The sequence below is a fragment of the Cordyceps militaris genome (assembly GCF_000225605.1).
Source record: "Cordyceps militaris CM01 unplaced genomic scaffold CCM_S00002, whole genome shotgun sequence".
Classification (NCBI taxonomy): Eukaryota; Fungi; Ascomycota; class Sordariomycetes; order Hypocreales; family Cordycipitaceae; genus Cordyceps; species Cordyceps militaris.
Genome location: NW_006271970.1, coordinates 3,113,471 through 3,137,560, shown reverse-complemented (window position 1 = coordinate 3,137,560; position 24,090 = coordinate 3,113,471). Strand labels below are relative to the sequence as shown.

Here is a 24,090-nt window from a genome sequence, read left to right as displayed (position 1 = left end):
ACTAAATCCCCTCTTTAAATCTTGTAGACGAGCTCGCCATCCGTGAACCTTGGGAAACCTGTTAGTGACAGTTTGTACAACAAGACTTTGACATAAACTCACATAATATGGTTGGCTTCCTCGAGCTTCTTGAGTGCCTTGATGGCTTCTTCACGGCCGAAAGCACCGCCAGTGCGGGTTCCAACCTTTTGGTTGACAGCGCCAATAACAGCATCCAGACCAGCTGAATCATCCTCGAACAGAGGAGTGCTGAGAAGCTGACCAAGAGCTGTTCTGAACGCGGCCAAGCGAGGAGCAGTAATCGGGACAACATCAATAGCAAGAGAGGCAGCACCACTAGCCAGATCCTGGTCTTCCTGCGATTGGCTGGGTAATTGTGAAGCAGGCATCGAGGAACCAAATGAAGTCTGAGACTGAGACGTGGTGTCGTTCGAGCGCGCGGTTCTTCCCGAGCGTCGTGGTGTAGCCGAGGTACCTGCTTCTTCCCCTTCCTCTTCCTCTTCACCCTCCTCGGCTTCTTCGTCGGGCTCGCCGTCGTTACCGTTGGCACCATTTACCCCAGAGGCTGTACCGCGCGAACGCGTTGTGCGCGAAGTAGCTTGTGTCGACCGAGCGCCGCGGAAAGCACCGTCGCCCGCGTCCCCATCCCCGTCTTCATCATCGCCATCTTCATCTTCGCTCGAAGAAGCAAAATCAACAGTAGCAGTCCTTCTGCGCTTCTTTCGCGACTCTTCAACGACTTCTTTGAAAAGAGCAAAGCGCAAGATGGCCTCGGCGGCGGCAGCGTCACGCTCCTCTACCCGATTCGACAGACGGGATTTAGCGTGAGCAGTGGCAAGACGAATAAGCGTCTCCAGCGTACGCACCGTCAAAGGTGACGTACGACGTTGGTTGCCTTCCATCTCATCGTTGCGCAGACCAACATAGATCTCAGCGATGCGATCGGATGCTTCCTGGGTCAGGACAGGCTTCATGCGAGTCTTGGAGTACTGAATGTACTTCTTCATAAACGGAATGCTAAGAATCTCTGGCTTCTTGTTGGAGCCTCGGCCGGAGGTATGTGTAACGCCGGCGTGTAGCATGGCGTCAAACTTCTCATAGACTTCCGTTGGGCGCTGGGTTCCCGCTTGTGTATCAGCAGATACGCCAAGGAATTGAGAAGCCTGTTCTCGAACAGGAGCTCCTTCTTCCGTTCCGGGCTGACGATACCTATGCATGCGAAGAACGTGCTCCGAAATCTGACGGTCACGAGTGTCCTCAATGTCGTCCGTCACAACGAACAACAAGTCAAAACGAGAGAGAAGAGAGTCGGGCAAGGCAATGTTCTTGTGAGGATCCTTGTGGGGATCATACTGGCCGTAGATGGGGTTGGCAGCAGCGATAACCGAGCATCGGGCATTCAGAGAGGTGTGAATGCCGGCTTTCGCAATCGTGACAGTTTGCTGTTCCATGACTTCGTGTATAGCAACACGATCATTGTCGGACATCTTGTCAAATTCATCAATACAAACGACACCTCGGTCAGCCATAACCATTGCACCGGCTTCTAGACGACGTTCGCCAGTCTCCTTGTCTGATGTCACAGCGGCAGTCAAACCGACACCGGATGAACCACGACCAGTAGTGGCAATCGCAAGAGGGGCTGTGTTCAGCACGAATCGCAACAGCTGCGACTTGGCTGTAGACGGGTCACCGACCATGAGGATATTGATGTCACCTCTCAAATGCGTACCATTCTCGAGATTCTTCTCCATACCACCGAGAAGCATGAGAAGAATCGCCTTCTTGATGTGGTCGTGGCCATAAATACTGGGAGCCAGAGATTGTGACAGAAGCTCGAGCAAGTTCTTCTTTTTGGCGACTTTGTTGATGTTTCGGATATCGGTATCGGTAATCGTGGCCTGCGCAACGCCGCCGCCAGACTTGGAAGAGAGCAAAACAATGTTGTTGGCAAGAATGACGGCCTTGAACAAAGCGCTGCTGTGGTTGGCGTTGCGGTTACCAAGGGTTCTGAAAATACCAACAAGCTGAACTCTGTCACCCGGCTTCACCTTGTCCACGAGGTCGTCGTCCAAGATGACGTCTACACCACGAGGCAGCTGACCAGCGGGCGCACGCTCGGGCATTTCTTGTATAGAAATGGTTTGGTGATCACGATAGGTGCAGAAGCCATATTCGGTGAGCAGAGGGTTTCCATCGTCGTCTTCGCGCGGGTAGACGCTCGATGTCGTGACACCATTCGTCATGGTCTGGTCCTGGTACTCGCGGAAGTGGAATTTTTGCTGCTTCTCGTTCCAGTGAACACTGCGTATAACTTTGGGACGGATCAGGGAGCATCGTGTAACAATGCCTTCAAGTGAGACCATGCGGTTCAGATGATGAGAAGAGAGTGTGCGGGGGTTACAAGCGTTTAAGCCAAAGCTACCAGCCCAAGCGCAGTAGTATACGGTATCAGCGGCCTGTTGCTCAGGGCGGGCCTGAGATGGTTGAAGTGCGACGATAATCTGCTTCAGTGCATGGTTGAAGGCCACAGTGTAGTCGAACGGTTGCTCCAGGATGCCCTTGGCGAGGTTTTCGTTATGATCGCGAACGTGGTCCAGGTTTACAGTCAAACGTCGTTGATTCTTCTGCAACATCAAAATGATGTCTGATCTGTAGCTTCGCGCATGGGAATCAGCTAAGAATCACGGTTAGCATCAATCACTCGTGGCTGATTTGCGCCGTTGGGTGCGGATGAGGGGTAGCCCACTGGGATCCAAAAACTCCTCCGCCTGGCGGATGCGATCAATGACGCCCTCATCTTGAAGCATGAATTGGTCCATGATGGGTGAATATACTTGGCGGTCGCAACTTTGTTATGGGAAGGTTGACAAGCAAGAGGACCAAGGCGGGACGGAGGGTGAAGTGTGGCAGGGCGTCGTGGGTGGACGCGAAAACGCGTCTCGACGCGACTTCTCGCGTAAAGTGGTTAATACAGTGCTGTCGGCTGGACTCCAGGCGAGGTTACTAAGCAAGTCAAGGGCGAGAACATAACACTCATCATGTTCTCTTCAATGGGCTATACATGACCCGAAACATCTCATTTTGATTCTATAATTAATTTGTCTAGGCTTTCTCATTCATCTTTTCTTTTTACCCTTTCAAATAGTTCGTCTCGGCAGTACATATTAGTTACTCTATGTACGGAATTTGCTGGTGTCAAGGTACGGGGGTACTTGGCGTGGGGCTTGCCGGCATGACCCACCTCTGGCCGACAGCTTCCAGCCATGTTGTCTCACTTGACTTGAAGCAACTGCACCCGTGGAGACGTGCCCGTAACTATCGTTGTCGCAATACCATCGCGTGCTGCGGGACTGACAATTTTTGCATATTTTATTGTGAAGTGTCCCATACCCCAGAAATATGGCCGTAGGCTTGGCGGCAAACGTGTCGCTCAACGCCCTTGATGAAGAGGCCCGCGCCGAAGTCGATGTCCTCAACTCCCGCCTAGACAAGACGACGCAGCTCACCAAGAAGATCCAAGCATGCCTCGGTAGACTTGAAGCCACGGGCCAAAGCGTGCGCGAGGTTGCTGGGCCCTTGAACGGAGAGACTCGGCGATTGCAGGTTTTGGGGTCAAGTGAGCTCCCCCCAAGACTTTCCCCGCTCGTCGCTAACATCAACAGACGTCGACTCCGTCATCTCCGCAATCGATCGCCTACGACAACCAGCAGACAGTAAAGATGACGAAGAACAGATTATTCGGGCTGGTCCCGAGAAAGCGGGCCTGTCTGCATACCTGGCATCGATAAAACGTATAAACAGGTCGCATGTCGATATGCAGGCGTCAAACCTGCGGGCCAACCAAAATACAATGGCGGATCTGACACGGTTAATAAAAAGCGGCAATACGCAACTCGAATCTTTTTTTGATAAGCTGCTTCGTAACGAAACACCGCGATCCCTCGAGCCACTGCATTATATTACCAAAGACAAGGAATTCCCCGTCCTGCCTCAAGAGACCATCACACGCCTTGGCCTGATTTACTCTCACCTTGGGGGCAGCCACAATGGCGCTGGATATGATTCTTCGATTGCAAAAGTATACGGTGAGATCCGTGGGCCATACCTAGCGGCATCTCTGGTCAACTTGGCAGCCGCCAGCGTTAATACAGCAAAGAAGAAGAACCCCGGAGCCATTTACAGATCCGGTACCAATGGCATCGGGTCATATGCGCAGGCAATGGAAGGAATTTTTGTCGCGGAATATGAAAATGTATGCAGCATCTTTTCTCGCGAGGACTGGGGGCCTGTGTTCCAAGCTGCATGCCAATCATCTCTCGCCGAGCTTGCCAGGACTCTGCGCGAACTAAATGCGCATATCAAACAACATCTTGCAACTGATTGTTATCTTGCATACGAAGTCACAGAGATTCTTTCAACGCTGTCTGGGAACCTGGAAACCAGAACAGGTGAACTCAAGCCGCAACTGGCCGCCGCTCTCAAGCCCGTGAGAGAAACAGCCAAGTCGTCACTAGCGGAACTCCTCGAAGACACAAAACGCAAGATTGGTGGTGTTCAAGCATTACCCAATGATGGCGCACCTCTACCTACCGTGTCGGAGTCAATGCAGCGCCTTCAGGCAATGATGGAGTTCCTCCGACCTATAGCCAGTATTATGATTTCCCTTGGAGATGGCGGGTGGAAGAACGGCGCTTCGGCTCGTGGCGCAGACGCCATCCCCAGTCTCGCGTCTTTTGATGTTACTGCCGATGGCCAGCAAATATTTACGCACTACTGCATCGATACCATAGAGGCGCTTCTCACGGCGCTGGACTCCAAGATGCGCCTTTTGATCCGAAGCAAGTCTACTCAAGGCGTCTTCCTCGCTAACTGTGTCATCATCATCGAGCGTTCCATTATCACCTCAGAGCTTGCGCCGCTCCTGCAACCCCGTCTCGACGTGCTTGACCCGTGGCGCAAAAAGGCCACGCTCGCCTACACGGACGTGTGCAAAGACCTGTCGGTCCATCTCTTCGACACGATCCACACCTCGCAACGCGCGCGCCCACAGTCTGGCGGCCCCATCGACTCGGCCACGGTCGTCAAGGCACTCAGCAGCAAGGACAAGGACAAGATTAAAGAAAAGTTCCAGCAATTCAACAGCAGCTTTGAAGACATGGTGACCAAACACAAGGCCTACAACATGGAGCGCGAGGTACGTGCCATGTTTGGCCAGGACATCCGCCAAAAGTTGCAGCCGTTGTATGATCGCTTCTGGGACCGCTACCACGAGATTGACAAGGGCAAGGGAAAATATGTCAAGTATGACAAGAGCTCCATCGCTGCTGTGTTTGCCAGTCTGGGTGCATAAGCTTGTCTCCTCACAGAATGCGCTGTATGATATGAGAGGGCAGACGATTCGCTTTTGGTCCCGGTTGGCGAAACGGAAGTGGGATTTTATGATCATGATGAACAATACCTAGCAAAATGTACCTCTTTCTGTGCCGCCTCAATTCCGTTAAAAGTTGACACAACACAACGCTCTTAGCCCCCAACTTAGCTCAGGGTGCATCAGCTGGCACCACACCGCTGCCAAAGATGCGATCCACGCGCGTCTTGCGCTCCCAGACGACGCGGCCGTCGCTGCGCCGCTTAAAGTACAGGATGCGGTGCTGCGGGATGAACTCCTCGTCCGTCTGTTCCGTCCTCCATTGCACGAGCGGCTTCTCCTGCGCCCCCGCGAAGCGGTCCACGAAGCCGACAATGAAGTCGGCTGCATCGAGCGCGCGGTCCCAGCGCAGCCGGTTGAGGACGTCGGACGCCGGGCGGAACCGGCCCATGCCTTCGGGCTTGGCAGACGTGGGAACGTTGAGCTTCACTGGGCGAGAGGTTTCCGAGCGTCGTGATTTGACGCGAGAAGAGCCCGTGTCGTCGTCGCTGGGGCTGATGTCTTCTTCGTCCTCGACGTCCTCGTCCTCACTGTCGTCCTCACTGTCATCAAAGTCTTCGTAAGAGGCGTCGACGCTGTCGAGGTAGCCGGGGTCGAGAAGTGCCGAGGCAATGTCGCCGGCGTTGATGACGTTGACGGCCATCCAGCACGAAGCAGTGTCGTAATGTCTAACATCACTACGCATTCGCGTTTCAAAGTCGCGTAAGAGGCCGTTAAGGGCCGTCTTGGTCGCTTTGGTGTCCTCCTTGGCGCGGTCACTGTCACCATCGTTCCATGCCAATCCGATGAGGTAGAAACCTTGGTACTCCGAGTTCGTCGCTGTCTCGGTAACGGGGGCGTCGATGAAGCGCCCTGGCCATATCCGCGGCAGTAGGGCTGGTGCTTTTCTGTTCATATCTGGTATAAATTAATCAGCAACTCGATCTACAGCCAATGAAACAGGAACACGGTTGCTCTCACCGACGAGGATCGCAACACAGCGCGACTCCAACCAACCTAGGAACTTGCGGCCACTAGAGGGAGACGATCCCCAAAACCGGGCATCGACCTTAACATAACTCTTGAAGCCCCGGAGAAAGTCTTGTACTCCAGCGACAGCGGCGCCTACAGGGCCAAGGATTGCATCCCATGTTACTCCTGGCTGGGATAGGAGGGAGTTTGTCTTGGAAATTTCAGTGGCGATGGACTTGACAGTAGGTGTCGAAGCAGTCATGGCGGTGTTGAGAGCTGGCGCATGCCATCCCAGGAGACAAAAAGGCTCCCGCGACGTGCGGTGATAACGTAGCTCTTTATGGAAGAACGGATCCAACACCACCTGTTTCTCCCAGTCGAAATTGGTATAATGACTGAAGAAGGTCGCCAGGATCCCCGTCGTTGATACAACCCTCGAGAGCGTGGCAAGCTGCTTGCAGATAGGGACAAGAAGGACGGTGATATGAATGCCACCCAAAAGGCCAAACCGGGCGCCATAGATCCCTCGCGAACTGGCCCAAGCCTTGATCATGAGAAAAGCAACCCTGAATTTGGCAAGGTCTGGAATGGAGCGCAACAAGTAGTACATATCCCGGGCCGGCTTTAGCTTGGCCAAGGTCTGTACCGGGAGAGAAAACTCTGGATGGTTAGAGGGCAAATTCATGACGCTAGGGAATCTGTCGACTGTTAGTTTGAGCTTAAACGATAGTTATCCAAAGGGTACTGACTTTTCAAAGACAGAGGTGGCAGCGCAGTAGTGAAGATCAAACTTGATGCCGAGGATTTGAAGCTCTAGCATTGTTCCGGTGTTGGCCAACACCTTTCTCAACACGCGGATACCTTGATCAGAAGCTTTTCTTAGACGCTGAAGGGCCATACGGAAGAACGTCTTGGAGCTGATAGTCCCAATGCAGAGACAATCGACATCAGAAGAGCTCATCCAGACACCGAGACCGAATGAGCCCACCGGAACAAGGACGAGGCCGACTGGCGTGCGGGCCTCTTGGTCCGACTTTGTTTGATCATTACCTAACAGTACACTGTCCAGAACCGAGATGGCCTGCTTCCTCATAGATTCATCGTCTTCGGTAGGTAGATAGCCGTGGGACAGCAATGTTTTCTTGAGATCTTCAAAGCCACCCAAGGAAGGCGCGGCCTCGGTCGACTCGATGGGCTTCACACGATCCAAGATGCCCTGAGAAGCCCCGCTGTTTGGCAAATCTTCAGTGAAGAGACAACGAATACCCCAGTGATCACTGGCATGGACCCAGCTACCGTCGGCGACCTGCGTGATAAGGTCTTTGCCAAACATGTTGAAGGCGGAGGGTCGGAGAGGAAGCTGTGCACTACAAAGAATGCGGTCATAGCGCTGAGGTCGCTTGTCGGTCCCTCCGCCGACCAGTTTCTCGGCAAGCTTGTTCTCGAGAGGATTGAAAGTGGCGCCCTGCTCGCCCTCATAGAGGTCCATCACGGCTTCGTTGGCTAGTGATAACTCGGACGAGTCGCCGGCTGCGATTTTGGTAGCCAACCACACGTCGTGAAACTCGGTGTTGGACAGCATATCATGGACGTCACTCAGACATTGCCTGCCATTTGCCGACAGCGTGCCACTTCTCTGTGACATGTCAATGGCGTAGGACGAAGTTGTCACGTTGAAATCTCCGGCAATGATACAAGGATGCTTGTCGTACTTGTCGGCAAGATGCCGCTGCAGACGCAAAATTTCGACCTTTTTAGACGACAGGGCGCCATCCGTCAGGCCCTGGCTAAAGTGACAGCCGGCAACGACAACTGATTTGGTGTTGGAACCAGTCAAGGGATCATGGAATGATAGCGTAGGAAATGTCGCTACTGCGGAGCCTTTGTGTCGGCGCTGAAGCGGGAGGTATTCCCACACAATGGGAAACTTGCTCAGAATCACGATATTCAGAAGGCTAGGAAGAGGGCCAATTTCGGGCTGGTCAGGCGGGCCATGTGTGCTATAGGGGTACTTGGCGCAAATGTCGTCGTCTTTGAGAAGGTCTGGAAGGAAGTGATCAGATACTTCTTGGAGCACGAGAATATCAGCCTCGGCACGTCGGGACAAGAGGTTGGAAATCAGGGGTTGGTTTCTCGACGTATCCGGCGGCCAGTTAAACTCGGAGAGAAGGTTGTAGGAAGCAACGACAAGAGTAGTCGGGACATCGGAGCTTGACTCCAGTGACGAGCTGTCAAAAATGCTCCAAGTCTCGGCTTCAGGGTCGAAATGATAAGCGGGCTGCGGAAATGCCTTGGAGGACTGCACGTGGTCATTCTTATCAACGGCCATGATTTCGTCTTGCGGGAGCGCAAGGTCGAGCAATCTACTAGATTCTATGTCGACGAGCTTCCAGAGCTTCATTCGACGAAGTCCGTCTGCAGTGCCGGGGGTGGTGTCGCGGACCATAACGGCGAGCTGCGTCGCGGCCCAGGAGATGGGGGTCAGCAGGCGGGCTTTGTGAAGAAGAAATCTATGGGTGCTCGAGTCTACATCCTCAGTCTGTCCGACAGTCAGGTGAGGAGCGTAGCGGCTTTGGGCGTGCCAGCCGAGCGCTGAGCGCACTCTGTTGGCCAGCTTGTGTAAGTCGTCGGCTGCGGCAGCATCGGGCTTTAGGTACAGCGTGTTGTGCTTGTCGTGGGTAAATGCGTCCGCGTCTGTGATGGAGACATTGAGCGGAAAAAGGTTGGATAGATTGAGCCGGAGGAGAATGTCGGCCGCGTCGGCGACGACGTCGGGATGCACAAAGGGATAGACGAGGTTGATGTGCGGAGGCCACTTGGCGTAGGCTTTGTCGTTGAGACTGCGCAGCCGGTTAATGGCTGGCCAAAGGCTTTGGGGTGGGATGATGCACAGGGCTGTATCGTGAGAGGCACTGAATGTTGGTTGTGCGTCTGTTGTGGACGCCATGATGGAGTTGCGGTAGATGCACAGAAATGATGTAGATGGATGAAGGAAGGATGCGCTGAGGCGGGGAAAATGCAGCAATGCACGCAGTGTCACAGAGCGCCCGCGATGGAAAAGAGATGCACCGAGATAACTAGAAAAGATTTGATTCAACGCTTCAAGCTAGAAAGGAGCCAGAATATGCGTCGATTTCAATAAATTGTCAGCCTAGTCATCTACGCAAGGCGGATTCCCATCTGAGAGACGCAATGATGCGGTCCACCAGTCAGTCACCCACCAGAGAGTGAGTCACGCCTTGGAGCGCCAACAGCGTCATCTGGCAGGGTTGATATGCCAATGTTGGATACATAAGAGCTGCTTTGACTCACAGAATCAGCCGTAGTTTTGGAATTATACCCTGCCTCGACTGAATCGCCATTGTGCTTCTTTTATATCGGTACATCTGTACAGTCATGCCCCCCATTGAGAAACTAAGACATTAGAGACTAAGAAATTCGAGAAACTAAGAAATCAATCATGAAAAGAGGGTGGAAATCAAGGTGGAAAAGAGCCCATAACACCAGTGCCATGCTAGCCACAAATCAGATGCTCTACGCGTGAAACTCGGGACCCCAGTCGACAGGGGCCATGTTGCTGCCCTTGCCCTCCATGACGGCCTCGAGCTTGTCCTCGACCGTGACCCAGCCCTGGCGCTTCTGGGCAATGGCGTAGCCGATGGGGCCGCGCCATTCGCGCCACCAAGTCTCCTCGGTCTGGACGGCGCAGCGGCGGCCGGCCTCGCCGGGGCGGGACGAGGCAAAGGGCCAGACGGACTTGACGACCTCGTACTTGTTCTTGCCGGCGAAGAGGCTGGTGACCGAGGTGAAGAACTGGTTGACCTTGTCGGGGTTCTGGACGGTGATTTTGCTGTGGGTGACGACAAAGGTGACGTCGACGTTGCCCTTGTACTTGAGGGAGGCGATGAGGCTGCGCATCTGGCCGTCGATCCAGCCGACGTCGAGGTTGGCGACGACGCGCTCGAGGGTAAACGTCTTGATGCCGGCCGGGTCCTCGACGAAGCGGCGGCACCACTCGTCGAGGCCGCCCTCGCCGACCTCGGGGAGGACGTCGGGGCGGGCGCCGCCGCGGTAGGCGACCTCGTCGTGGCCGACGCAGCGGATGTAGTCCATGCGGGCGCGGCCGTCCTCGGGGATGAGCAGGGCCATGAGGTTGAGCTTGACCTCAAAGTCGACCTTGCGGCCGCGGGTGCCCTTGATGACAATGTACGGCTTGGGCGGCACCTGGGCCTGGGTGCGGACGAGGGTGACGAGGGCGGCGGCGTTGCTCGAGAGGTACTCGGCCTTGGACGTGAGCGTGGTCAGGTCCGACGAGAGCTTGAAGAGCGGCGGCGAGTAGATGCGGTAGTCGATGCGGGGCAGGCCCGGGTACCGCGGGAAGCCCTTTCCCGACGCCGCGCCGCTGTGCGGGTAGCTGTCGTCGGCGCTGGCGTCGAGGGCGGCGGCCGAGGACGGGTCGGACGGGCCCGAGTACGGCGGGGGCGTCTGCGGGCGCGACGACGACGAGGCCGAGGCCTGGTGGCGGAGGTCAATGTGGCTGCGCTGCACCCGCGGTGTCGGTGTCGCCGGTGTCGCCGTCGTTGTCGGCGGTGAGGGCGACTGGGATTGTGAGTGGGAGCGCTGGCGCTGCTGCTGCTGCTGTTGCGTCTCCTGCGGTTGGAGTCGGGCAGCAGCAGCACCCTCGGCTTCGGCGCGGGCAGCACGGGCGAGCTGCACCTTCTCCATGGTGAGGGTTATGGTGTTGAAAAGGGAACGCGCAAGCAAGGATAAGAGAACGTGTTGTATCGTCAGGGGTCGTGATATCGTCGTCAATCGGAGAAGAGGAGGAGGGAAGGAGAGAAAAATCGACAAGTTGTGAGGCAGGCTGTTTGATCGTCGGTGAGGTTGGCCTTTTAACTTGGTACTAAGGCTCTGGCGCTGCCTGGTTCTAGTGGTTCTAGTGGTTCCAAGTACCCTTGTTGCCCTTGTAGTGGACCGTGTCCCCTGTGCGTTCACATTATAGGCCTTAATAGTGGCGCAGGCGACCCCGCTCACCTATTTTTTGCGTCAGCGCCTCCAGTTATCATGATATTCGGCTCCAGCACAAGCTTTTTTTCTAGTCCGGCTTGAGCTATTCGCGACATATATACCGATACGGGTTAGCTAGCTGGCCTTGGAAGCGGTTCGCCCTTATCCGAAAGGCGACTTGGCGGTAGCCGGCCCGCAAGCAGAACCTAGTAGAGAACATGGCCTCAATTCCAATATTACACTCGTTTTCCCAGCACATTCCACATTCCAATCGATAACTTCATTTTGACAAATTAACTATTCTGTAGCTCACCGGCGGTCGCCGCGTCATCTGTGACGCCCTATTACCCCTGTTACCGTGGCTGAACCACCCCCGTCTGGTGCCCGGGGCAGCAGGCTGCAAGCTGCAGGTGGCTGTAGGCTGCTGCAGGCTGTGCACGCCTCAAGACACTTGACGGGTCATCTTTATTGCCGAAAAGAACTACTACTAATCTATTTATCAATACTTTACCATTTATAATTTAGGCTAGTCATTTCAGTCAGCCCTACACTTCACAGCTTCTTCACAGCTCTTCACTCGCTGCCCGCGTTTGGCTTGCGCAGCATCAAGCAGTTTTCAAACCTTTCCGGGCCACCCCATTTGCTGAAATCCGTCACCAACACTTCGACCGTCTCGTAGCCAAACTTTTCGTACAGAGGTCGCCCTTCTTCCGAAGCCTCCAGGTACGACTCCAGGCCATGCTCGTCGGCCAGGTCCGCAAAGTGCCGCAGCAGCATGGACGCGGCGCCCCGTCTCTGATATGCCGGGTCTGTATGAAGAAGCTTCAAGTCTACACAACGCCAGATACATTAGCCGCGGGACGTGTGACAAACGGAAGGGAGGGGGGGGGGGGGTTTCCGTCAAACTCACAAAAATGCGGCTTGTTGCCCATTCGCTCAGCCCACTTCCGCGTCATGCCACCAAAGAACTGCTCGCATGCCTCCGGGTTGGACCCCGGACCCCAGACTCGCTTGGTCGGCGGCGGCGGCGCCGACGGCCAGAGAAAGCCCATGCCGAAGCAGACCATGCCGTGCTCGCCCTGCGCGATCCGGTCCTCGTCCACGGCCTGCATCCACAGACACGACGTGGGATCCGCGCGCAAGTTCTTGAGCAGCTGCTCCTGCCGGGCGGCGTCCGAGTCGTCCCCAGCCGGGCCAGGGAAAATAATGTCGCTAATGGCATCGCGCCCATACGCCACCCTTTCAATCGCCACTGACCGTGCGGCGTCTTGCTCGCCTGCAGGCATCACCTTGAGGCCCATGGTTGTGTTGGTTCGAGTTCTGGATACGTAGCCGCGGAGCAAGGTCAAGTACGAAGAGGAGCAGACGGGAAGAATGTCTCTCGAGTCGGACAATGAGCAACAAAGGAAAAACATGGCAGCCAAAACTTGTAGTCTCGTGCATGTATTCTGCCAAGCCTCTCTAGGTTTCCATTGGCCGGCGTGCTTGATACGGCTAGCCGGTGGTGCCGCTATCATTGACCGCTCACTCACTGACAAGTTTGTTAACCAACCAACGGCCCGCTCACACGGCCATGGCGCTGGCTGGCACCTGTCTCTGTACCCCGAGGTGTACCGCATCGTGATACTCACTATTTCATGACCATGGTTATTCAAGCTAAGCCTTTAAGCACGTCCGTGGCTTCGAATGAACGTGCTGATCAAGTAGTAAGGACTCGGCTATCTTAGTAGAGCAAGAACAGCCCTTGCAGGTTCGGGATCGAGTTATCATCAAATACTGAAAGAGGCTTCTGACTATAAGGTCTATTCAGAACATCTTATAAGCTACTCAAAATGATCACTATCGGGCATCTCGTCATGCGTCGTGTTCGACCAGATGCTCATCACCGGCCTGCCCGCATCATCGATCCACGCGCGGTACATACCGCCGCAGTTATAGCTCATCAAAATCTCGCCGCGCGTCGCGACCACTTCTCCCTGCGCGTCGCGGGTCACGACGCCCTCGATGCCAATCATGCCGCCCTCACCTTCGCCCGTGACGCCCCAGCGATCGCCCGCGCTCTGCTGCAGCGTGCCGCCAGGCCCGACCACGGCGCGCAGCGCATCCGCGGCCGCCTCGGGTTTCCACTGCGCCATGGCCGCAACAGTGCGAACGGCATTCACGCGCAGAAACGAGTCGCCGTTGCCCGTGCCCGAGGCAGCCAGGCACCGTGTCGTGGTCAGCGCCGCGCCGTGAGAGGCGACGGGTGTGTACAGAAACGGCGTGGGCAGGCAGTCGGCGAGGAACCCCCGCAGCGAGCCCGTCAGCTCAATCGGCGCGCGCGCGGAGCGCACGAGCCGCTCCCACGGCGTCCTCGTTGGGATGGCGGTCGGGTCGCCGCTCTCCGTCCACTCCTCGGCCCAGAAGCCAGCGCCGGGCACGGGCGTGTCGCCGACGCGGCCCGTCAGCTTGTTGGTCATGCCGCCAGTGCTCGTCGCCGCGCAGACGACGCCGTGCTCGTCCATGGCCACGGCGCCACACGTGCCCTGCGGCAAGTACTCGTCCGCGGCCCACGTGCCGCCCGCGGACCGCCCCTGGCGCTCCTTCTCCAGCGCGCGGACGTGCTCGTCCCAGCGCTGCTTGGTGAAGAAGTAGGTCGGCTCGACCATGGCGCAACCATACGCGCGTGCGAGCTGCTCAGCCGCCTCGCCGTAGATTTGCGTGTGGCCCTGCGCCGAGGGCACATCCAGCGATGGCAGCGACGACAGGGACGGCTCCAGCTCATCCGCGCCGCGGCCGCCGAGGTCCTGCTCGCCGTGCTCGAGCATGGCGCGCGCGAGCCGCACGGGGTTGCGCACGTGCCGCAGGCCCATGACGCCGACCCCGCGCTTCCGGAAGCCCCGCGAGACCATGACGGACGCCTCGAGCTGGTTGATGCCGTCGCGCGTGAAGACGGCCCCGCGGCCGCTGTTGAACAGCGGGTCGTCCTCGAGCTGCACAACGGCGTGAGTGGCCACCGCGAGCGCTGACGGGAGACGCGGACCAGACATGGACGGCGAGCCGTGGGCGGCGGCGTTCTTGGCGTCGCAGATAGGGGTGGTCATGTAGGCGTGCGTTCTTGTAACCTGTATCGTAGCGTAGTTAGTCACCATGATTCGTCAATCATCCCATGTACATGCTAAGAAAAGGGATGTCAAACTGAAAACGTACAATTTTGAGAAGCGACGTTCTGTACTGCTCATACTTGTCCACTGGGAAGCCGTGCCGGACAATGTTGCCCGCGCCGCCATGAATAACCAGTCGCGGCGTGACGGTGCCGCCCGAGCTGGGCTTGTCGGAATGCATGACGACTGGTGTATATCGGCACCTTTTCCTGCGACACAAGCAATGATTTGTATATTGTATAGCCAGCACACCGAAATTGATGATGAAGATGCAAACAGGTTGGTGATGCTCCGGCTCAGGTACCCTGGATTTATTATGTAAACCGGCACAGAGTTCAGTTCTCACTGTTTACCGATGCAGGGTTGGCCCCCACCTAGATGCAGATGGTGGCGGCTTGCGTGTACCGAATGGAATTTAAGCACTGGAAGCAGACATAATGCGGAATTTGTAATATTGGACAGTATTTAAAGCGCAGAATCGCGCTCCGTATTTACTTGATATAGAGCAAGGCAAGCCATGGCCAGGTACTGGACCTCGCCCACTGCATCCGTTAGCACCTCCAAAAGAGTATACACCTAATCCGTCGCCGAGCCCAGATTTTCCTATGTAGTCCACAATGAAGCTTGTGGCCGAAACTCCTCTAAATAGTTACCCCCATTGTTCAAGTTTAAAAGAAAGAAATTAGCGTCGAGAAACAAAAAAAAAAAAAACCTCAAAAACGCCGGTTCCTTGGCCATCATGGGCCGGATATCGATGTGTCCAAACCTATCAAGTCGTAATACTGACACCTTGTCGTGCGCCGAAGAAAAAAGCTAGCCGATTAAAATAATGTGAAAGAAGGGGAATATTAGAAGAGGCGCAAAAGAGCCTCAACATAGGCCAGCAGCTGCCTTGATCGCCTTGTTGACGTCTTTGAGACGAACACCTGGATGTTTGCCCATACAAACGGACTTTGACGCAAGTTCTAGCTGAGTATTAGCATAGTGCATATGGTATGCTCGCGTCTCTATACTAACCTTCGACCAAAGCTGCCACACTGATAGTTAGTTTTGGCTTCTGCCAAGGAGTCGCCCCCCATACATTTTCCATTCCCGGTGGACACATATAAGGCAACAGGCCGGCTCCCGGAACAGCCCCATGAGCCTGCATCTCGTGGGGCAGCATTTGCGATCGCTGCGTCATAGCATGACTGGAAGTCATGTTCATTGCCATTGCGACGGGGAGATGTGCATTCAGGTTGTCAAATCCAGAAGATTGGGATGAAAATGAGCCGTGGGCAGACAACGGAGGCGACGTATCAACAAGCTCATTAACATCCACCTCTGCATCGACGTATTCCACTTGGTGCGGTATTATGATCCCAAGTTGCTGGAGATACATTTCAATCTCGTCGGCGTTCAAAAATTCCTTTTCAAACCCGAAAGTCAATCTGATGCGCTGCTCCATCTTCTCCTCAAAGGGACCTCTTTGCGGGTTGGCCTGGTCTTGTAATGGCATGACCATGTTGGCCAGTTGTTGTGCAAGGCGTTGAGCAATCGCTTCCCGGGACTCGAAGAGAAGAGAGAAACCAAAGACGGCAGCGTATCGCTCCGGTGGTGGATTTGGAACCGAGGCTAAAAACAGTCCGCGCTCTGTCGTCCTTCTCTGCAGTCGACGACCAAAGGTGAGCTCGTGGTGTGCCAGAGAGCTGGTCATGGGCAGTGTACCATACGGCGAGGTGATGGGGGCAAACGTGGCGAGATTGGGCACGACATCCAGAGCAGTGTAGAGTGGGAAGGAGGCATTGTCCGGCGTGGCTTGCGCGACAATCTCGTACGAAGCCACGGAGTCTGTACTCATCGCCTGCCCGGGTGATGAAATATGTTGAGAGTGCTCGGCTGTGCTTGACTTCTGGGGGCTCTGAACTCCAGCTGAGGAGTCAGAGCCCATCTCTGCTAGGCCACGGAAGCCGTCGGCGATCGTTGTATGTTCATCCGCGGGGGAAATGTAGCCCGTCTCGCCCCAATTCCTGCCATTCAGGTTAAGAAATCTATCCGTGACGGCCTTGAGGCGGGAAATAGCCTCGGATGAGCCATCCAGCAGACCTTTCGAGAGCACGAGATCATGGAATCTATGAAACTCGCGGCTCATGTCGGCATTGTTCTTTTCCAGCTCCTTGACCTTGTCCTCCAAATTCGTGATGGCATTGTCCTTTCGATGCCTATAGGCCCTTTGCGCAAGGCGAATCTGTGTTCTCCGTCGCTGTATCATGTTAAAAGTGGTCGATGACGGCGCGGATTGCCACACTTGGCACTTACATCGGCAGCTGTCTCGTCTTTCGTGTCTAACCGCGGCCGGCCACGCGCGCGCTTTTGCTTCTGCTCTTCTGTTTCGCCAGCAATGTTCTCTTCATTCGGCGATGCCTTCCGCTTGCGTGTTACCGGCTTGCCAGCATCCATGATCGGCTCTCCGGCTAAATCTGGCGCATGCGCATTGCCCAGCGGTGCGTCGTCGATAATTGGCGGTTCCGTCTTCATGGCGGATGGTGACAATTTGTGCGGAGCGTCTCTACAGAGCGATGTTGAGGTGATTTACAGGGTGAAGAGGCCCTCGTTCTGACGGCTCGCCGTCGACACCTTCTGCCCACGGCACTGTCCGTAAATGATTTAAGAGTGGAGTCGTGAGTTTTTGTCCGCCGTCGGGTGTCCCGAGAATTCTCGGGGGGCGCGATTGTTGCGCGGTCCGATTTCCGTCTAGGCCTTGTCGAAATTGACCACGACAGGGCAGATTAAGATGTTGGTCTCTCGCTGAGCTGTGGGACAACTTTTGAGGCATCACTCGTAAATTGGCGAGGATGCGGTCGTTCGTAGTTAGTTGGAGGGGGCGAGGACGTAATAAAGTGCATCCAAGATCACGGGGTGGAGTCGCGAATCCATTCCATTTCCGATAACTGCGGATATTCCATTGAGGTCGTGCAAGGGGGAGTATCCCCACACCGGCGAGTCATGTTAGTTGCGGAGACTGCTAACTACCTGTTAGATGGCAAAAGCCATTGACCACATCGAGATCGCCCCTTGGACAGCCATAATTCACCTAATCTAAGGCTGCAGGAGTCCGATTGAAGACGGGAAAAGCCTAGGGGCAAATTCGGCAGCTTGCTAGGTAGTTACAAAGTATCCGTAATTTGTACGGAGTACGGATTCATGCTTTACCTGTATTGCCCCCAAGAACTGGTGGTTCCTGGCACTACCCAGCCAACCAGCTCACTTGGTTAGTACCTAGTAGTATGTGCCACATAGGTACCTCGGTACCGTCGATCATCTGCGGGGCAGCCTTGGTAAAACAAACCCATAAAATGGGAAGCGATCTTCGTCTCTTTTTAAATAATGATACGGATCGCAGACAATTAATTGCCTTTGGTTACAACCACGACTTTGTCGACCGCTCACCATTTCCCGTCAAAATGCTCAGGAAAACCAAGGTATTGCATGAAACTCGTGCCATCGCTCCCATCTTCGATCAAGGAGAACAAGCAGATTGGCATGGTGGAATGAATACGCAGGCATTAACGTAGTCTATTGATTGAGATTTTCACAACCTCTCGACATAAATTGTACACACTATACACATTATACAGCGCTTGGTTACGTACCTTGTGACTTGTCGGCCCATGATCGCATAATGCCATGCCTGGACCTAACAACGGCAGCCCATGCCTCGGAGGAGAAGACGTCGTGGCCGTCCATCTGAATGGTTTTACCCTGTATCTCAGGTGGACTAAGGAGATGGAATGCGCGACCCGAGACATTGGTAACTGACCGAGGCCACAGGTATGATTTGGTCGTTGATTCGGGTTTCCGAGTCTTTCCAGCTTCTTCATCAGCGAGCTCCTGCTCCGCATCCACAATTCGCTGCAGAGCCTCGCCTCGCGCCAGCCAATCTTGCCATGTCGCCTCAATCTTCCACTCCACCCACAAGCGAGAAAGGTACATGCTCCAGGTATAGGCCTCTTCCACGCCGCGCGATGACTCTTCGCATGGGATACCCTCCTTACGCAGCTGCCGCGCGATAATGCGTTCCCATAGATCTTCTGACTCGGTGTCAGGCATAAGTTCGTCTTGTATTTCAGCGATTTTGAAGATCCTGGACCTGAATATCTTATTCTTGCGCCCAATCATTCGAGACATGGTGTGCGGCTGCAAAGAAGACGTCCGGAGAAAGGGTAGGCCCTCAGCAGTGGTCGCCATCATCGGCACACGTCGTGGCCCGGCCAAGGAATTCAACGAGCGAGGGTATGCATTCGAAGTATATTGTGGGACTTCTCCAGGCTTGGATAGCTTTATTAGGAGAGGGTCTCTGGCCTCGACGGCTTGTTCGGTCGGCGGATTTTTGGAATGCTGGGGAGGAAGTTTTCTCCTTGAGAGGTAGCGCACGAGTTGCTGATTTTCGGCAGAGTCGACTTCCTGAGATTTATTGAGAAAAGATAAAAACTATGTGTGGTGTTAGATAAAGGGACATCTCCAAGTAATTAAGTCTTGGGGCACACCTTGTAGCCAGCCGTCAGTGCAGCAAAAACGAGCCTGGGGCTAGTGTCCCTTGAGTTCTTGTCGAACCGGCGACGTAACACTGACTGTATAGGGTTGGAGTCTGCAACTAAAGCAGTTACTTGGTTCGGTAGGGTGATCTTATTCGCTGTCTTGGCCAGCGCCCGATATAAAGCAACGACGGCGGCGCGATGCCGGGAGTCGCGAGCTGGGATGAAACGTGTCCGAGCCATGCTCACGTCTGGCTATAACACCAAGCTTCCGCTTTGATATGTTTTATGCATGTATGCGGGGTTACTGCCGGCCAGTGGTTGGGTACATTCCACGAATATTGTTGTCGGTAGAGGATTCTCCTGTTGTCAGATTGCTGACTGGACGTTGGAAGTTGGAGATTTGTTGCATGGACCCACTTTACATGTCCATCTCCAATTGGAGATCCTGGGCTCGACGACGTAAATCAAAAGGGAATTTAACAACTTGGTGTTGCTTTTATTTTCGAGTTTCCTTCTTTTCAAATATCTCTCCTGCATATGTGATTTATATATACCCTGGAAATATCTTGCAGGCCTCTACGGGCAACCCGTTTGTGGCCGTGGCGCAATCTACAGACAAGACGATGATAAACGATGAAATATTCCGCCTGAGAAATAAGTTCACCAAGAGAATAAAAATAAAAATAGCAGAAGGATGATTCAACGTAACAGAACATATAACATGATGAGCAGCCAACGGGGAGCAGCGACTAGCTTAAAGACTTTTTATGCCCACCATGTCGGAAGGCTCGGAGTCGTGTCACTGTTTCAAGAAGTCCGTTGCCAAACAGCGGAGATTGATAGGAAGGTCGGGGCGCCAACCACCGACGTTCCATGGCCGCCCAGTCGGTAGCAGCGTGTCCAAAATCCGCTTCGGGTACCGGAGGACTGTCAGTGTCCGAGTTTTGGACACGCCACTGGGACATATGTACAATCCAAAGGTGGTTGCAACGGGGACCCGCAAGCTTGTACGCGGAGCGGAGAATTCGGATGACTTGTTTTTGGGACGATAGGGCTTCAGTTGGTGGTGATACATCGCCTTTGATGAGAGTGTCGGCATGTTATTAAATGGGCCATTCCGTCACGAGGCATCTTTATACATGTGCAACCTTCATACAAGTTCAAACTGGTGGAGAATTCAAGCGGAAACGCCCGCGCCGTAAGACTCTTGCAGTTTATACGTTCACAATAGAATGAAGGATTGATGAGGGCAGAAAGCCCGTTACAACAGATGGGGCGTGGCAGAATCTCTAGGTTCGAGCGCGCTGTTTGGCGGTAACTAGTTATTCATACTATGTGTAGTCTGAGCAAGCAAAAAGATGCGACATTCTAGTCCGGCTTTGTCGCCTGCAGGGAACGAATACGCGCGATGGACCAGGCGTGCTCGGCTGAAAAGGGGGCGTCTGCAAGGGTGTGGTTCCAGGTTAGTCTGGCGCCAGGCAGATGGCGAATACGACGAGGTTCTTTCCGGTCATTCCATGAAACAAGTAAATGGTGCAACATGACGGCGAGCTCTGAGTAGGAATAAAAGAGGTTTGGAAATCGAATAGATCAAAACCTGTCAACAGTCGGTCAAAACATGCCAGGAACGGAGAATACCCTTTTTCTTGGTGGATTCTGCGAAAAGAGTGTGGCAAGTTTTCGGGAAATCCGGAAGAAGAGAAGGGTTCTTTGGGTTCTTTTTAGGGTTTACTTTGGCGGTTTGCTTGTACCTAGGTACCTAGGTAGGTACCTAGCCATACCTATAATTTAGTTTGATTGGCTGTTTGGCTGCCTTGCTGCCGTGGCTGGCCAGCTGAGGTCAAGTCAAGGTGGTCAATGTCGGCCAGCTGAGCAAACACCCACGGTCGCGACTGAGTTTATCATAACTACCTACCTACCTACCTGCACGGGCTGTTGTGGCAGCATGTATCCGTACCTTTGCTCCGCGGGCAAAACCCACTCACTGATACTAGTTGCTGATGCTGCTCACGCGCCGCTCCACTGAGGAATCCGATCGGGCGCGGCTCTGCCGGAAACGAGGCAGGGATGCGATGCGACAGGCGGGACAGTGTACGTACCGGTAACTAAGTTATGTGCGCCGCCGCCTTTTGTTCTCGACTCGTTTTCCTCTTTGTCTTCTTGGAGGGGCCGGACTTGACCTCCGCGGCGGTCCCCTTCAGCACTAGCCTCCGCTGACAAGACCCCTCGGACCAGCCTGACGTCTCGGCAGAAGCTGTTTTGGTTGTTCCCCATCTGCTACCTGTTACCGCACCTATTCACTACTACCAACCTATGAATAGCCACGACCGCCCATGTTCATGGACCCCCCTTCTCCTCCCTCTCTGCCTTTGCTCTGTTACTACCTACCTCGAGGCTTCCTTCCTGCACATCTGCCGCTTCAAGCGTCCGTTTCTGGCCATCACTGACTGACCTCAACACCACTGTGACTTCCACCTCGGCCAATAATACGACATGCCATCCTTGACCATCGCTCGACATTGACCCAGTCGGCCAAGCTTGCACCCCTCCTCCGCGACCTTGCACTGAACCAAACAAATCCAGGAAATTCTGCCTCTACGTTTTAATTTTCGTCGTACATTTACGTTTTCCTGTTTCCTCTCTTTCATTCATCCATCCATTCACCAATCTACCACTCAACCTGTGCTACCTTGCTACATGCGCGCACATCTATCCAGTACCACCTTATCTAGAAGAACGCAATCACTTCTTGAATACAACCTGGAAAAAACACCACTACTACACATTCTCGAACCTGTCATCCAATTCCAACTTGCAGACCCGCATTGTCTTGCAGCAGACATATTACAGACTTCACCCGGACCATTACGCTACTACCTCGCCTACTCCACTGGGAAGATCATACGCGCCTCGTCCTCCCTTGAGTGATTTGGCAGTCCGTATGAATTGCTATAATTCGGAGCAGACGTGTTAGCTTACCGCGGAAGCGTCGCATGTTTTTACACTCTGGTGCTGGCCTGCATGGCCACGAATATGCCACCCCGCGCCGATCTTCCGAATTAGTACACACAAAACAAATCCTTCTACGATCCAGCATGCGCCAGCCAGGAACAGAGGATAAACGCAGGTTCTCTACACCGTTGGCTAGCATAGACCCTCACGATGGCCGGGAACGAAGCCCTCCATCATCTAGGAAGCGCCCAACTTCGCTTCCGGTACAAGCTAGATCCGTTTCCGAGAGCGCAAGATACCGAGACCACTCTGTTCGATTTCGTGAGGAGCCACACGTTACTCATTTCGCAACACCTGTACACAGCGAAGATGAGGAGTCCATTGCTGGATCAGAACTGACGGCGGAGAGCGACGTCTCCAGCCGACTCCGACGCAAGCAACGCCTCCCTCGAAAGTCGACAACCTTTGCGCTTGCGCATCCCGCTCCTGGACTTCGCACAAAACAGCGCCGCCTCGTGCAATTTCGACCAAAGGTGCTGCTGCAGCTGCAAGAGTTGGGCGAGAAGCGCGCTGTTCCAGCATTTGATATCGTCCCGTCCAGCCAGATTGCAGGAAGCTTCATTATCCCTGCTCTGGCGAAACGATTTCCTCGAATGTTCCGAGCCAAGCCAAATCTTGGCCAAAACGATTTGCTACTGATGCGTAGCGAGAATTACAACATATCAACGCCCTCTCTCCCGGGTCTTGGCGATGCAAGTGAGGCAATGGGCGAACGAGACGTTTTGGCAGTCGTCTCTGTGAATGCCCATGACGGCACTGACCACGCTGAATTGACATTTCGCGATGGCTCTGCCTGGACCATTGAGGCTATTGCGAATGGTTCATACGAAATGAAGAGGGTTGATGGTTCTGCTTCTCCCATGACAGGCAGATGGGTTCGTCGACTGACACCCTTGCGGACGAATAGTATCGAGTCTGGCAACGCTGTGCTGGCGCAACCGATGCGAGACAAGTGGACGTTCAGCATATTGGATCCTGCTACCCGCCGACATCCCATTATGGGTGTGCTGACACCGACTTCGTTGGAGATATACGACAACTATAACACAATGTCCGCCTCGAGCAACCGTTACCCACCCACCAAGCCATTTGGAAGCGTGGTTGGACTGCCGCAAGAGGATCAGCAAAGTCAAGCCGCTTCTGCCGTCACGGAGGAGAGAAAGACTGTGACAGTTACTGAAGAGAAGAAACTTTGGATGATGGTCTCGGCGACGTGGATTAGCCTCCGACAAGCGGGCTGGCCGGCAACGGCCAACCCGAAAATGGCTCGCTCCTTGTCACAGTACTGTGGTTCACAGTCACAGAACGACCAGGCGAGGGCATCACTGTCTGATTCGCGAGAGAGAGCGGGGGAATTTAAGTCTCAGGATGGTGCGAGCAACCAGCGCAGGAAATCGACAGGGTTTGCGCCACATCCTCCGCCACCAGTTCGGACATTATCGGCGGCTAGTCACTTTATGAGAAAGCAACAAGAACAACGGCGGCAAGATCCGGCACACGCTTTGTCGAATGACGGGCGAAACACGCCCGACAGCGTGGACAAGCCTATTGCATGCAAAGGAGCCATGACGAAACTGGCCTCGTGGGTGCGTCATTGTTTCGGTTGAGATGGAAGCATACAAAGCGTAATACATGAAATATAGCAAACAACAGGAAGTAGCAACACGAGACACATGTACATTAGTAGCAAAGCATAAAGCATTTAGATACCCGCCACGGACTGCATCCTGTATTATGTACAATAGAATTAGGGGGGTTAGTTGTGTGAAGAACTGGCGGATGGGAATCAAAGAGATGTTGAACAATGAAGAATGAATGAACAAGCAACCTCGATATACCATTATTTCAACTAGAGTGAAGTGATGAGTAGCGGTGTTTTTGGCGAGGCCTTGGTTGTGACACATGGACTGGCAGTGACACGGTTTCATCATGTCAGAATGGATACCTCGTAAGTGGTGTACGTTACCTAGGTACCTATTTCCTGTCACATTACAGCCCAATGTGAATTTGATCTCAGGTGATCTCAGGT

General features: G+C 54.2%; 11 protein-coding genes across 11 annotated transcripts; 2 read left to right on the top strand and 9 right to left on the bottom strand.

Moving 5' to 3' along the window:
* Window positions 1–98: 98 nt before the first annotated feature.
* CCM_02923 (DNA replication licensing factor mcm3) lies at window positions 99–2,822 on the bottom strand (the record flags this gene model as incomplete). Its single annotated transcript, XM_006668075.1, has 2 exons — window positions 99–2,647; window positions 2,705–2,822. 2 exons carry the CDS (start codon window positions 2,820–2,822, stop codon window positions 99–101), a joined length of 2,667 nt encoding a protein of 888 aa, XP_006668138.1.
* A 580-nt stretch (window positions 2,823–3,402) lies between these two features.
* CCM_02922 (exocyst complex protein EXO70) lies at window positions 3,403–5,353 on the top strand (the record flags this gene model as incomplete). Its single annotated transcript, XM_006668074.1, has 2 exons — window positions 3,403–3,619; window positions 3,666–5,353. The coding sequence occupies 2 exons, from the start codon at window positions 3,403–3,405 to the stop codon at window positions 5,351–5,353; spliced, it is 1,905 nt and encodes a 634-aa protein (XP_006668137.1).
* A 190-nt stretch (window positions 5,354–5,543) lies between these two features.
* On the bottom strand, window positions 5,544–9,329 carry CCM_02921 (DUF455 domain protein; the record flags this gene model as incomplete). The annotated part of the gene is made up of 3 exons (XM_006668073.1): window positions 5,544–6,328; window positions 6,392–7,080; window positions 7,132–9,329. 3 exons carry the CDS (start codon window positions 9,327–9,329, stop codon window positions 5,544–5,546), a joined length of 3,672 nt encoding a protein of 1,223 aa, XP_006668136.1.
* A 587-nt stretch (window positions 9,330–9,916) lies between these two features.
* Window positions 9,917–11,107, bottom strand: CCM_02920 (uncharacterized protein; the record flags this gene model as incomplete). The annotated part of the gene is made up of 1 exon (XM_006668072.1): window positions 9,917–11,107. One exon carries the CDS (start codon window positions 11,105–11,107, stop codon window positions 9,917–9,919), a length of 1,191 nt encoding a protein of 396 aa, XP_006668135.1.
* Window positions 11,108–11,962: 855 nt separating this feature from the next.
* Window positions 11,963–12,690, bottom strand: CCM_02919 (acetyltransferase, GNAT family; the record flags this gene model as incomplete). The annotated part of the gene is made up of 2 exons (XM_006668071.1): window positions 11,963–12,219; window positions 12,300–12,690. The coding sequence occupies 2 exons, from the start codon at window positions 12,688–12,690 to the stop codon at window positions 11,963–11,965; spliced, it is 648 nt and encodes a 215-aa protein (XP_006668134.1).
* A 522-nt stretch (window positions 12,691–13,212) lies between these two features.
* On the bottom strand, window positions 13,213–14,713 carry CCM_02918 (L-asparaginase precursor; the record flags this gene model as incomplete). Its single annotated transcript, XM_006668070.1, has 2 exons — window positions 13,213–14,493; window positions 14,579–14,713. 2 exons carry the CDS (start codon window positions 14,711–14,713, stop codon window positions 13,213–13,215), a joined length of 1,416 nt encoding a protein of 471 aa, XP_006668133.1.
* Window positions 14,714–15,402: 689 nt separating this feature from the next.
* Window positions 15,403–17,049, bottom strand: CCM_02917 (bZIP transcription factor, putative; the record flags this gene model as incomplete). The annotated part of the gene is made up of 3 exons (XM_006668069.1): window positions 15,403–15,497; window positions 15,550–16,774; window positions 16,831–17,049. The coding sequence occupies 3 exons, from the start codon at window positions 17,047–17,049 to the stop codon at window positions 15,403–15,405; spliced, it is 1,539 nt and encodes a 512-aa protein (XP_006668132.1).
* Window positions 17,050–18,103: 1,054 nt separating this feature from the next.
* Window positions 18,104–19,289, bottom strand: CCM_02916 (uncharacterized protein; the record flags this gene model as incomplete). Its single annotated transcript, XM_006668068.1, has 3 exons — window positions 18,104–18,132; window positions 18,165–19,002; window positions 19,059–19,289. 3 exons carry the CDS (start codon window positions 19,287–19,289, stop codon window positions 18,104–18,106), a joined length of 1,098 nt encoding a protein of 365 aa, XP_006668131.1.
* A 509-nt stretch (window positions 19,290–19,798) lies between these two features.
* CCM_02915 (uncharacterized protein) lies at window positions 19,799–20,148 on the bottom strand (the record flags this gene model as incomplete). Its single annotated transcript, XM_006668067.1, has 2 exons — window positions 19,799–19,976; window positions 20,021–20,148. 2 exons carry the CDS (start codon window positions 20,146–20,148, stop codon window positions 19,799–19,801), a joined length of 306 nt encoding a protein of 101 aa, XP_006668130.1.
* A 269-nt stretch (window positions 20,149–20,417) lies between these two features.
* Window positions 20,418–20,996, bottom strand: CCM_02914 (uncharacterized protein; the record flags this gene model as incomplete). Its single annotated transcript, XM_006668066.1, has 2 exons — window positions 20,418–20,602; window positions 20,969–20,996. 2 exons carry the CDS (start codon window positions 20,994–20,996, stop codon window positions 20,418–20,420), a joined length of 213 nt encoding a protein of 70 aa, XP_006668129.1.
* A 1,148-nt stretch (window positions 20,997–22,144) lies between these two features.
* On the top strand, window positions 22,145–23,668 carry CCM_02913 (uncharacterized protein; the record flags this gene model as incomplete). Its single annotated transcript, XM_006668065.1, has 1 exon — window positions 22,145–23,668. One exon carries the CDS (start codon window positions 22,145–22,147, stop codon window positions 23,666–23,668), a length of 1,524 nt encoding a protein of 507 aa, XP_006668128.1.
* Between the last annotated feature and the right edge of the window lie 422 nt (window positions 23,669–24,090).